Source organism: Pyrgilauda ruficollis, unplaced genomic scaffold, assembly GCF_017590135.1.
Source record: "Pyrgilauda ruficollis isolate IOZ18807 unplaced genomic scaffold, ASM1759013v1 scaffold12, whole genome shotgun sequence".
In the NCBI taxonomy this organism is placed as follows: domain Eukaryota; kingdom Metazoa; phylum Chordata; class Aves; order Passeriformes; family Passeridae; genus Pyrgilauda; species Pyrgilauda ruficollis.
Window position 1 is genome coordinate 6371395 of NW_024510321.1, and position 13030 is coordinate 6384424.

Below are 13030 nucleotides of genomic sequence, written 5' to 3' on the forward strand. Positions count from 1 at the left end.
TATTTATTACTCTAATCATTCTGTGTGATACCCACTTTCACACTTCCAACAATTTGTAGTAAAAGTATCTTAAGCCATTACTTAAATAAAAAATTAAAAAATTAAAAACAAACAATGAAACATATTGAAAAAATAATTAAATTCAATATCTGTTCCTTGGTTACTGATGACTTCCCCATGTCAGCTGTAGGAATACTTTGCCAAAAGCCTAGGCATGTTCCTCCCAATTAGGTAACATCACTGGTTATTCTAAAGCCAGTGCTAAATTGGAGAAAGTCAAATTAGCTTCAGATTGCAAAATGTTGCTGAATAGCTGTCCTCAGTCTTAGTTTCATTATTCAAATTTGAATTACTTTGTCTGTATTACTTCTAGCATCCACGTTGTTCAGACCTCAAACAAGCTCCCTGAAGTACAGTTAACACAATCAAAGTTACTCATTAGCAATAAGTTCCCTTTGAAGGAAGTTCTTTCACTTGCTTTTCTATAGCCAGTTAACAAGCTCTGCCATTCCTGGCTTTTTACAAGTGAATGGATGCCATCCAAACTAAACAGAGCACATCCTTTTTCCCACTCATTCAGCATTTTGACAATCTTCCAGTTTGTGTTTACGCAGCTTACAAACAAATACTGATCACTGCAAATGAGCCATTCAGGGCAATTACTAAGAGAGTCAGTTTGTCTTGGGTGGCAAGAAAGACAGGAGGGGGCCATGCCCATCCCAGATTGTACCTTACCTTTGTCATTGTTGTGTCATCCTTCCTGGGAGTGAAATTCTCAAAAAACCGAAGACTGTAGAAGCCGACGACAGAAGATACCATAAGATAGCTTTGAGAATCAAGGAAAAAAGGAACCTCCAAGGAATGCAAGTTTCACTCAAGTTCTCAACAGTCTCCTAAAAGTCTTAAGAACTAAAGAAAAAAGAAACAAAAACAAGTGTTTGAGAAGGACTGACGTATCTTTCTTCTTTCCAGGCTAGTGTCTTAGTGTATTACCAGTGTCCCAGAAAACTAGACAGAATACTTGTTAACAGACAGAATTCTTTCAGAAAGGATACAAAATCAAAATGATTTCAAGTGCTGCTCCCACGAAGCCAAAGGTGGATAAGGAAGCATTTCCTATTCCAGGTCCCTACAAGGAAAAAGATACTTTGCATAATTCAGTAAATAACATGCAACAGTTCACAAAGCTAACTTCTACCAAGAACAAAACATGTAACATCTTATATGTAATACAATATTCCCTCAATTCAGTGTTTCAGGGGGGTTCTGATGTCCCACCCTCCAAGTCCCCCCACCCCATTCAATGGCACCAGCAGCTTTCAAACTGCAGTGAAATGTACTGCAAAGACAGAACTGCAAACTCCAGATTACTGATCTGCTTTATTGCATCACTGTACCTACATAAAGCTTCTGCACTATTTTAATAAGCACTCACTACAACATGACATGTAATAAATGTTTGTGTGGGCACAGCAATGAAACCTAGAAGCAAAGTCAAGGTCCAGGCTCATGGTTTCCATTATATTAAAGCAGAAGCCTTCACTTGCACTTCTGCAAGGCCTCCAAAGCTTTACTAAAATTATAAAAAGTGTAAGAGAAGATTACTTTACCCCTGATCCCTTTGGCATTGCAGTCTCATCAACCAACAGGTAAAGAATGTTGAGAGCGACTAAAAGAACTGAAAAAGACTATAAAAAAGTAGAAACAGTCTTGTTATTGAAAAGTATTCCACATTTTTAAAATCTACACATTTATCCTCACCAGACTCCATAATGTCAAGTTTTTGTTAACTGGTCAAGAAAAGAACATCAAGATTGTTGCTTAAACAATCTTCACTCAAAAAATTTAAAACTATTCCCTCAAATAGTCAAAGAACTCTTCATACTTTTTGATGGGAAAAACAAAAAAAAAAAGAAAATTCTTACTGTCTCAATCAGGAGTAATATCATGACAGCTGGATAAACTAAATTCCTTTCCCAAGCAGAAGCTTTTTTCCTCCGTTCTGTTCAGAAGAGAAAAAACATAAGCCTAAAACCATAGATCACCTTAGAATAAAACAAGAATCATTCAACTACCCATAACCTCACTATAAATATTAGTAACAACAGTATCCTGATGTGGAACAAACATCAACCAGTTCATAAGAACATCCACCCTGTACAGATCTACAAAGCAATGGCAAAAATATCAAACCTCTCTAGAGAAAGGCTGGGGAGATAGAGACAAGCAGATTTTTCTTAGATGTATGTTTGCCCTTAGCCTTTTTCTTCCCCTAGCACACAGCAGTTCCACAAAGTTTAAAATCTGCTGAATTTACAAATACATTGTTTACATGTATATTTTAGCATGACCTAAAGGGACAGAACAGAATTTCAGATGTTTAAATAATATTTTTCTCTTGTAACACAGGAAAGACAGAACTAACTTCACTGGACATCATTAGCATGTGCAAGAAAAGAAAAGACTGTTTAAATTTTACAGAACTAGTTCAAACACAAAAAGGAAAGTAACAGCATCAATTAGCCCAAATATTCATAAGCAAATTATACATTAAAAGCTCCATGCACAGAAGTGTTACAATCAATTCCTCTAAAAGAATGTTAAAAATAAGATCCAAATCAGACTCCTTACTTAATTTTTTTTTTTTTTTGTTGGAGAGGCGCAATGATTTTATGTAACGTATTTGCAAATGCACAAATTTAATTAAGAACAAACTGGAATCAATCAAGCGACTGCTCCAAAGTAAACACAGCACCTTAAGGTCACTTAGTAAACTACAATCTACATGAAACACTAGAAAGCCCATTACCTAGATTTGTTTTCTTGCTTCTCACTTTTTCAAGCTCACGTTCCAACTCTACTGTCTGGTATTCCACTGTGGAAGATACACCTTTTAAAACAAAATACATTATTTTCTTTTGGAGGTGACTGCAAGGCACACAATGACAATCTGGATTTAGGAAGCAGCACATTAAGCACTTGTTACTTTAAACTGCAGGTGTTTCTTGGAGACTCTTCAATACTTTTGAAATACTTTTCAAAAACACAGTCTACCCAGAAGAGTTCAGCACAGAGGTTTCAGCATCATCTCCTGTGATCCCAGCCTCTCTGTGATGCTGAATTTCACACAAGTCCAATGACCAGCCATAGTGTGACACACAGATGTGTCAAATACCTCATTCTTTAATCCCTATATCATTCTGGTACCAAGATGTAAAGAATCCCTGGATGCCCTTCAGGAGAATTATTATTTAGCAAAAGTGGACTTTTGCCTTTAAAGTGGCCAGAGCTCCAGATTCAGCTTCTGCCCCTCCCTCCCTTTCCTCAGCAAGCTGTTTCCACACTGCTGACCTGCTTGCTGATGCATCTTCTGCTCATACCAGTTTGCCTGCTCTGTCCCTCCTTGCCACAGATATTCCCACAACCACCCACGAGACCAACCTCTTCCACTTTCCAGTTTACAACATGCATGTGTCACTGTTGTGCAACTCCTCATACTTTCTCCTGTACAGCTTAGTCCTGACAACCATAATATTAATCCCTTTCTTCCTACTAATTTTCTGCCTAAAAGTTGCTCATCAACTTTTCTTCCTATCCTTATGCAGCCTCAAGGAAACCCAGCCCATTTCCTCTCTTCATCCTTTTCCTCTTCAACTTTCCATTCTCTTCCAACCACTCCTCTTTTCCAGTGCAAGCACACTGGAGTTTCCCTCCTTCATGCCAGTTCCTCTACAAACCCTGCACAGTGTTCAGGCACTGACACAGCTCTGCAATGCTGACTAGAAATCTGCTATTTCAGTTCCCATCCCATTGTTTCTGCTTTAGCTTTCACACTCTGCAATCACAACCTGGAAATATTCTGCCTGGGATAAGTTAGAAACTCTCCACTCACATTTGTTCAGAAGTAAAAGGGATGAAAGTGGGGCAATCTCACCTGAAAATAACTTAAGGGCTCATATTTTCCCTGTGTATTCCAGGCCAATCTCACTCTGCAATAACACAACATGGCAGTGACAGTTCAAGGTCTCAAAGTCCAAGTCCTCTCTGTGGTTGTTTTGCTGATTTACATTCACACCTTTCACCTGCTGGCCATTCCCTACCCTCAGCCCTACCTTTGGCCCTGGACTAACCTGTAGGAGCACCATGCTCCATGGACTTTTTTTAAACAGTCTCTAATAAATTTATATGAGATTAATATTCTTGTCCAGGCTTTTATCTGATATCTTGATCACTTGCCTACAAAATCTAAATAGCACTTCAGCTGCTGGCACAGCAACATTACTTTGTAGTCCAGTCTCATTATTTCCTTATTTTCTGTTGTCTCCTCATCCATCCAGCAACCACAATACAAAAAAAAGGTGACTCTTCTTATTGCAGACTATTAAATACTGACTTGTTCAATGCAGTCAAATCATCAATGAAACATCCAACTGTTTAAAATTTTAAATGTTTAATCTAACAACTGAATGTTTCTTTCAAACACATTTTTGCATACAACACAATTTCTGTGATTTGTCTAAGCATTTATCTTGGACATCAGTTAAATAATGAATATGGGATAATATATATTTGATAGAGCTTCAAATATATAAATTGGACTCAGGTTTACCCAGTAAGACCTACAGATACTGTTCAATTGGAACATCTTAGCACTTGAAGTGCCTGAAATCAAATGTCAGTTCCACTTCTCAGTGTTTTTTAAAAAAATTAATCATAATACACAGGTTTTCAGAAAAAGTCTTTTAAAAACCCAAGCTAATTATCACTATAAAAATAAGCTTTTGCGATGATGCATATCCCCTCAGAAAAGTCTAAAACATCTGTTTTATGGAATGACTAATTACCATTAGGTGGGAAAAAGGATAGCAATAGAGCTCAGTGGGAAAAGAACTTTCATGGAAGCAGTTGAACAAGAAGGAAAACTCAAGTCAGCATCTGATGTCTTCTTCTTTGCTGCAACTGATTTAGGAGTCTCTGAGGAAAAGCTCAGCTCAATATATGTTTTTCTCTCCTCTCAAAATAAAAATCCAGAGTTCAAAACACTGATTTCATGGGAGTCTATCCAACAAATCAGCATCATCACAGAAGGCCCCTAAGACAGAGGTCAGTAGAAATTCTGAATCATATCTAAGTGCTGTTGTAGTTCCTCCTTAAAAATAGTTGCAAACAACAGGTTGCTATACAAAAGGATATTTTATGAGAGAGGCAAGGTTTCAGATCAGTCAAAAGAGTATTTGGAAAGGATGCGGCTAAATTCCTAAAAGCTCTTTAACATTAGCTTTATTTCAAACACGCACAAAGTTCAATGTCAGCGCTGTCTAGCCAATAAATCAAATTGGTAGACGAGACTTGTTTGGACTAGCAATGAAAAGTTAGAAGGGATTCTCCAAGAAAGCCACAAAGCAGCTCATTTAAGGTCAATTTAACGGTATTATTCTGTTTTTCTTCCAGCTCCGACATAAGATTTCAGTACCTCAAAGGAAATTGTAAGAGTATCTATTTGCATTCCCCCAAGGTGATTGGCAGTTCACCACCAATTAGTTCAAAATTACACTGTTACTAGTGTGCAATAAAAAAAACACCTTTCATCTTTCTTACATAGGTAAGGATACCTTCAGAGCCAATAACTTTGATCAAGTAAGTATTTTTGATCCTACCCCACCCGTCTCTTTGGATTCAGGAAAACTAATAGCTGAAGGCAACTTTTTTCTTTTAATATAAAAAAGTCCCAGCTTTATTTTTCAACTGTAGGAGTGATGTGGGTACTGAAATATAATACACTGGAAACAAACATTTTCCCAAAGCCCAGTATCTCTTCAATAGATAAAAATACTAGGGTAGATAACACAATCAAACTTTCCCCTCCCTCCTCCTCTGATTTTCAGTTAGACACTGCAGACACCTGAGGAGGAAGAAAATTAGTTCCCACAAAGAAGATCTACAGTTTCACAGATAGATTTATTTTCAAATATGAAAAGCTTTACAATCATCAAGTATCACTTAAGCCTCTGCTCTGGTCCTCTTCATTTTAATCAAAATTCAACTCTTTAGTTATACATATAAATAAAGTATATAATTTCAGAGGACTTCACTGGAAACCTGCCCAGTAGGGTTACTTAAGCACCACTGGATTTCCACCACCAACACCGTGGAAGAGTTGCAACAGCCATGGCAGAGGAAGTGTGTAGCTGAATATATCCACTGTGATGCAGCAACAGAGTGACAATCTGCATACTAAAACACAGGTTATGGACTCTAACATCACAGCATGACATTTACTGATGTAATTAGCACCACCCCCATTTATACACAGTTTTTAAAAAGCAATAACCATGGCAAGCATGACCTTTCATAGTTCTGGCAATAACGATATCATTGTTTTTGACATAATTTGTATGTATTAGAAAGCCTTCTGGCAGAGATTAAGGTTTCCATGTTCACCATAACGAGAATTGTGCTTAAATTTACTGAAGTAACTACTACAAAAATCCTGCAAAGCTTTTTCCTGCACATATAGCATCTTGCCCCAACTACATGCTAGATGAAAATTTAGATTTTCATTTATTTTTCAGCTTAACTCCATTATTTTTTTCTGTACACCAATCTAGGGGTTTTCAAGCATTCCTTTTGGGGCTGTCAATGCCATTCCCTCAGCACTGGAAACAGAGGGAATCCAGTTCCTCTCCTGTCTCAGGATATTTAAGCCCCATGTCTTTCACTGCCCAAGCGCAGGCTGGTGAGTGCTCCATGGAATATGGGTGGGCTGCAGTTCCACTTCTCACTGAATACCAAGCCACGTGCTGAAAGCAAATCCAGTCTCTTGGCTGGTGTTAGGGGAGCTCCTGGCACACATTCTAAATCCATACCCAGTTAGTGGGCACCTACAAACAGCCTAGGTCCACTCCACAAGTGATATCAAACTGCAACATAAGCAACTGTTGAGAGACTTCTGCAAGAAAAAGAGCAGCCAAGCATCACCTAAATAATCACATTCCCCATCTGAACACTACCTCCAATAGATTCCTGAATAACTACTGGGTCATTGCTCTGTGTTGTACACAAGCAGAATCACCATGACAACATAAAATATTCAATAACAAATATTTTACAGTTCCCAGCTAACATCAAACACACAGAATGATTATCATTACCCCATCACAGCTTCAAAGACACTCACTGCTGCATCTTTTTGTGTGCCTGTGTGTAAATGCACACATAGTGTGTCACTATAAACATCTGAAAAGGTGAATGTTACTTGTAAACTGAAGTGATGGCTGATTTAAGCACAAAGAAGTCACTACTCCTCCACAAATTTTAAGCACTGGAATAAAGATGACCACCATGATCTCTGCTATCAAAGGTACTTCCCCTGACCAAGCAAGTTCGAAATGAGACTTAATAAGACCTCAGAGAAGGAAAGCTTAAGATATATGACAGAAGACTGAAAAGCAGGAGAGAAAAAACAGGAAACTTTAAAAATTAAGGCTAAAATAAGTCATCATGTCACATACACTGTGGTACTACCTTACATGAAAATTCCTTGGTTTTCAAAACTGCAGTAGTTGCATAAATTACAGATGGATGGCTTATGCACGCAGTTAAAATCAAGTCAAAAGATTTGTACAACATGATTTCCAGGTTTACAGAACCAATAAATTTTCCGTAAGTAGTGCCTGCCTGTTGCAACACTTCTCTCTATTCTAAGTCAAAACTTCATACTTTACTTCATACTTCATGTTTTTTAAACACTTGATAACAGAAACACCTTATCAATAAATGCAAAATTTTAAGACTTAATACATTAAGTCTAAAGACATTCTTGTAATTATTAATTTTCATTACCTATTAACAGCATGTTTTTATTTATTAAATTCAACAAATAACTCCTAGAATACAAAGAAGTGCTCTGATTTTTAATGGATTACTACCTAAGATTTTAAATAACAATCAACTAAAACACCAAAAAATCCTTCCAATTAAAAATAAAAACTCATATTGCAGGAAGTCAAATCTCTTGCTAATGTAAGTTCACTGTCCTTCAAACAAGTCAACTAAAACACCAAAAAATCCTTCAAATTAAAAACAAAAACTCATATTGCAGGAAGTCAAATCTCTTGCTAATGTAAGTTCACTGTCCTTCAAACAAGGCTGAAATAGAGTCATTTACAATCCAAGCTATTTTGCAGTAAGGGTGGTGAGTCTGGACAACTACTCAATTGCTCTCTCAGGCTCAGAACATTCCCACATTAGAGAGCTGACGAACAATTCAAAAACAAAACCAAAGCAAACCATGCATAAGAGCCAATCTTGGAAAACCCAGTGAGGAAATGTACACCTGTAACATTTGTTACAGGCTAAGATGGTGGAATTTTCTGTTTTGACAGAAGACGCTGCACAACAGTGAGACTCCTGACCAGAATCACTCTGCTCTAAATACTGCATCTGAAGCAGTACCATTACAGGTGTAACATACATACCATTAAGCTTCCTCTGAATTGCTTCTTCCTCTAAAGTGATGATATACATCTGCTCATCTAGGTCTTCCAAGATCTGTATTTGCAAACAGAAACACTTGTTGTCCTGAATGAACTTACATAATCAGATTCACTTTGCTCCTGTAACCTGTACTTTAAATATACAGTCTACAACTTTACAATAGTGACACAAGTAAGAACTTCACAGAAGATTATTCCATTCTGTCACACAATTATGTCTTTACTGTAAGAAAAGTTACTTTAAAGTTTTTATTTCAAGTTAAGGCTTTTATATTTAGTTTCAATCTAAAGAGACAGAACAGTATGTCTGACCTACATTCAAATTGTATCACCCTTCACACCCAATTTAAACAAAAATAACTAAAGATTTTGAAAAACTGCATTAAAAAGCAACTTTTCATATAAGCAAGTATTTCCTGCAAATATAAAACCAAATAAATGAAGTCAGTCTATCTCAGCTACCAGGTGCTTTGAGACTAAAGATAAAAATAGTAGGTATTTTCTTTGAATTTCCAGGGTTGAACTGACTAATGAAAAGGAAAGCAAGATCTAAGTGCACCCAAATATTAGTAAATACAAACCAGGACATGTTGACACCCAAGTCACTAGAGCACTTGTATGTGGTACAAACTCCTCCCTTCCCTCGCAGCATTCAGAACATGAACCAAAGAGCATCTGTGTGTAACAACAAGCTCTTAAAGATGACTACCCACATTTCACCCATCTGTGTATATCCCAGGTACCGCTCTTGTTATCCAGACTTTGTTTGCTCTTGTATTCTTTGCTACTGAACTCAGAATATGCCCACGCTTTTCAGGCACTGGTAAAACATAGCAGGAAATACTGATAATAAATAATATTAGTAGCATTGACACAGACCGAAAAATCAGAGGAAGTCTGTATTATTATAAGAAAAACTTTGGAAAAAAACAGGCTTTTGTGCTGTATGAAAAACATGAAATGAGTACGTAAGTAGTGGTTCTAGAAACCAATGAACTGCAGAGTTCTGTAGAAGTGTAAGCATTCCAGATGAAAGTACCCAAATACCATTCCACCTTCTCACAGGTAGGACAGGAGGACACAGGAGGACAGAAACATGTAGCACGGGAGCACAGAACTGTGGAGCACTTACTGTCGGCTTCACCAGCAACTGACCCATTACTGTAAACATCCGTGAGAGCCCCACTGGCGTGCACACTGCGGGGGAAGGAAGAGCATGCAGAACAGTCACTTCTAAGTCAAAGACCAGGTGTTTTTATTTGGATGCTTAATGTGCTATTCCTCATACAACCATTTTCTTCTTTTGAAAAGAAGTGCAAGAGCTTAAAGCTCAACATGAACTTTCAAGCCCATTGCAATCACATTAATTTTGAACAAGACAAGCTTCTCCCCCGTCCAAGACCTTAATGTGATTTTTTTTTTTTTGGCAACAAGGAACACCACATGATCAGAGATCTTAAACTTGCTCAATTAATTATTTATTCAAAGCATGTGGCACCAAAAGCTATGTCTTCACTAGTAAATTCAGCAGTGCCAGGATGCACTGGATTCCTGGGCTTTAAGATTGGATTGCCTACACCAGTAAATGGTTAGAACTGTTCCTGGTATGATTTGCCCTGGGTCAGTTAACATTTTCCCAAATAATTCTCAGTGCTCATCTGGAGTTCAGGCAGCCCAGGGACCATTATCATGAGCCAAAGCTGCACAGATTGCAATATCCTGGATGGAGTGACACTGGCTGGCCACAGCACTGGAGAACATCTCGGGCACGTTTCATGTTTTAGCACAGGTGTAGCTGCAAGGCCAAGAGATCCTGAAGCTGCTTTGGTCTCAAAGTTATCCTTCAGCTTCCACTGAGAGTAGACTCAGCTACCAGACATTAGATTATTTTCTGTGAAATAACAACAGGCCCTTTCTGATCCTAGTCTGTGATAGTTTTCAGGAATGATGCATGTATGCTTCTTGGGAGAAAGGCTCAACCATGATAATAGAAAATTATTAGCAGAAAACAACAGTTTAGAGAAAACAGCCTTCAAATACTGAAATATGTCAGAGATGAAAGAATTTATAACAATATAGATGAGCATGTACACCTATAGTTTCCATTATAATAAAACATTGTTGCCAAAAAAAAAAAAACAAGACAAGATTTTATTATGAGGATTGCATTTATTTTTATTAACTAGTGTTTCACTACAGCTACTGCATATTACAGGAAAAATACAGGAGTATTCAAAAATCTAACTTAAGCTAGTCTGCCTTTAGTGCAGAAGAATCCTGCAGGAAAAGGAGAAAAGACAAACAAAGTGATGCTTCAAATCATCACTGCAATAGGCTTTATCCAATCACTGCTTCAGCAATTAAACCAGCTGAAGATCTAAAGCTCTGCCCCAGCAGCTGCCCCTACTGCCCTTTCAGCTATACAGATCTAACAGCTTTGGAGGCCTTCACCTCAGTGATTTGCTTAAGTCACACATTTCCAAAACCTGGCATTTAGTCACAATAATTTCAGTGAACTGGTTTACAACAGCCCCAGAACAGAGGCTGAGTTTTCAGCTCTGCTGGAGCAAACTGCAGGGCAGACTTCAAGTTTTGTAAACCAACTTCCCATTAAAGTGTTCAGCACCTCTGTCAATGCCACTCTGGAACAGCCTGCACAAGATGTTGAGAAGCCCACTGTTAATCCTCCCACCTTCCTCCAAAGGGGATTTGAGAATCTGCACATACAGAGAACCCAAGGAGACTAACTGAGGTCTCTTTCATAGATCTGTTTAAAGGACATCAAAATTATCATTCCCCACTCTTTCTCCACAGTGACAGCCCCATGTAAGCTTTGAACCTGTCAAGCTTAGAGAAGAGACGAAACCACAGTAATCTAGAAAAGTAGATGTTCTGTCCCTCTCAGCCACTTTCTAGAAATTATTCAAGGAGGGGGCTGAGACTGTAAGTGGGATTTGGAGCCTTCCATGTTTCTTATTCCCCTGAACATGGATGACTGAATTCTGGTTAGGAGCAGCTGGTGTAAGTTTGGGTTTTTACTGCATTTGCTTCAAATGCAATTGTGTAACTGACCTGCAGACTGGCCAGAGACCAGCTGTGTGGTTATGAAAGCTGGCTGCACTGCCTTCCAACTCCTGCCTATACTGCAACATTTTCAATTACAAAAGGAAGAATGGTAGTTATAATGAATATAGGACAAAATGTTCCAAAATCATTTTCTCACCATATTACCGGCCTCCTGCAGACATTCCATTTAAAAATTGTGCTTTTCTTTGCAGAATGGAGTCCCTATTTTTCAACTACCTGCTTTAACAAGTTATTAGTCAAAAATGGGTGAGTTGGAAAGTTTCTGAAAAATTGAAAATCTAAGGTATCATTTATTTAAACTTCAGAACCCAAACCTAACAAATTCACATCTAAATTTAAATTTAATCAGAAAAAGAAAATCCCACTCAACTTTGACAATCAAAAAGTTTCCTTTAACCATTAAAAAAAATTGAACACAATACACAAAAAAATCCCCCACCATACTATCATTCATCTTTTGGAATAACGAGAAAAATACTTACACAGCAGTAACAAGCATCCCATCAGTGATATACAGGAATATAAATATGGGAGGTAGAATTCCCAGAGGTCTGTAAAGAAAACATTGAGCACAACTTTAGCTAATTACCAAGAGGCTACTTACGTCACAGAATTTAACATCAAAATGGTGCTGATTGAATTAAGATACATTCTTCACAACCTGTGCAATACTCACATAGCATGTACTAGAAATACATTTAACTGGAAACCTGCTTTTCTGTATTTACAATGAGACTGGGTGAAGGTTCTTTTGCATTCCATACCATATAAAGACTCCATACTGGCAGCATCATTGTCTATGAGTGCTGAAGCCACCCATACGATTCCAAGGATAAGCAGTGCAAGAAGAATGAGCATTACAAGGGTTTCCAAAATCCGTGCTCTGATGCCCTATGGGCAGAAGAGGGGAGGGAGGAAAAAAAACACAGCCAAAAAGTTTGAATCAGGTATTTTCAAATGTTTGCAAAATTACAAGTAAATAGCAGATCCTTCTCCCTAAATACATACTTACATTTTATCATGTAGACAAAAGCATAACATGTAATGCACATTTAAAAGGCAGTGCATAAAAAAAGGAAGTACTTATGGCTTTATAGTGCCCATATTGCATTTTTCCCCTTAAACCCATAGAAAAACGTTTTAAATTGCATATGCCTTACAGTTCTCATTAATCTCATTATTCCATAAAGTACTCTTTATACCGTATGATTTTGTTCGAGCATTTTTAAAAGATGGATTACTTTTCTAATACTTTCAGCAAAGAAAGTGGATTAGCAAATTTTTATCTATGATTCCAATCAAGGGAATGGAAAGCCAATTATGGCAAATAGCCAAACGGCCCGGCAAGCATTAAACGCTGCGCAGGTACAATGCAGCGATTGGCTTCGATCCGCTCGGCAGCCGTCAGTCTGCGGAGCCCTCCAGCGCTCGGCTGCGGGACTGCCGCT

General features: G+C 37.9%; 1 protein-coding gene across 4 annotated transcripts in view; it reads right to left on the reverse strand.

The window, feature by feature from the left end:
- The window catches only part of LMBR1 (limb development membrane protein 1), a 67865-nt gene that overhangs the window by 13981 nt on the left and 40854 nt on the right, over positions 1-13030 (reverse strand). For all 4 annotated transcript variants that reach the window (XM_041486115.1, XM_041486133.1, XM_041486125.1 and 1 more), the window contains 9 exons: positions 12347-12473; positions 12065-12133; positions 9628-9692; positions 8478-8550; positions 2810-2890; positions 1926-2002; positions 1611-1688; positions 1056-1129; positions 736-826 (listed from right to left, as the gene is read on the reverse strand). In XM_041486115.1, coding sequence (XP_041342049.1) covers positions 736-826; positions 1056-1129; positions 1611-1688; positions 1926-2002; positions 2810-2890; positions 8478-8550; positions 9628-9692; positions 12065-12133; positions 12347-12473 — 735 coding nt within the window. The remainder of the gene's footprint in view (positions 1-735; positions 827-1055; positions 1130-1610; positions 1689-1925; positions 2003-2809; positions 2891-8477; positions 8551-9627; positions 9693-12064; positions 12134-12346; positions 12474-13030) is intronic.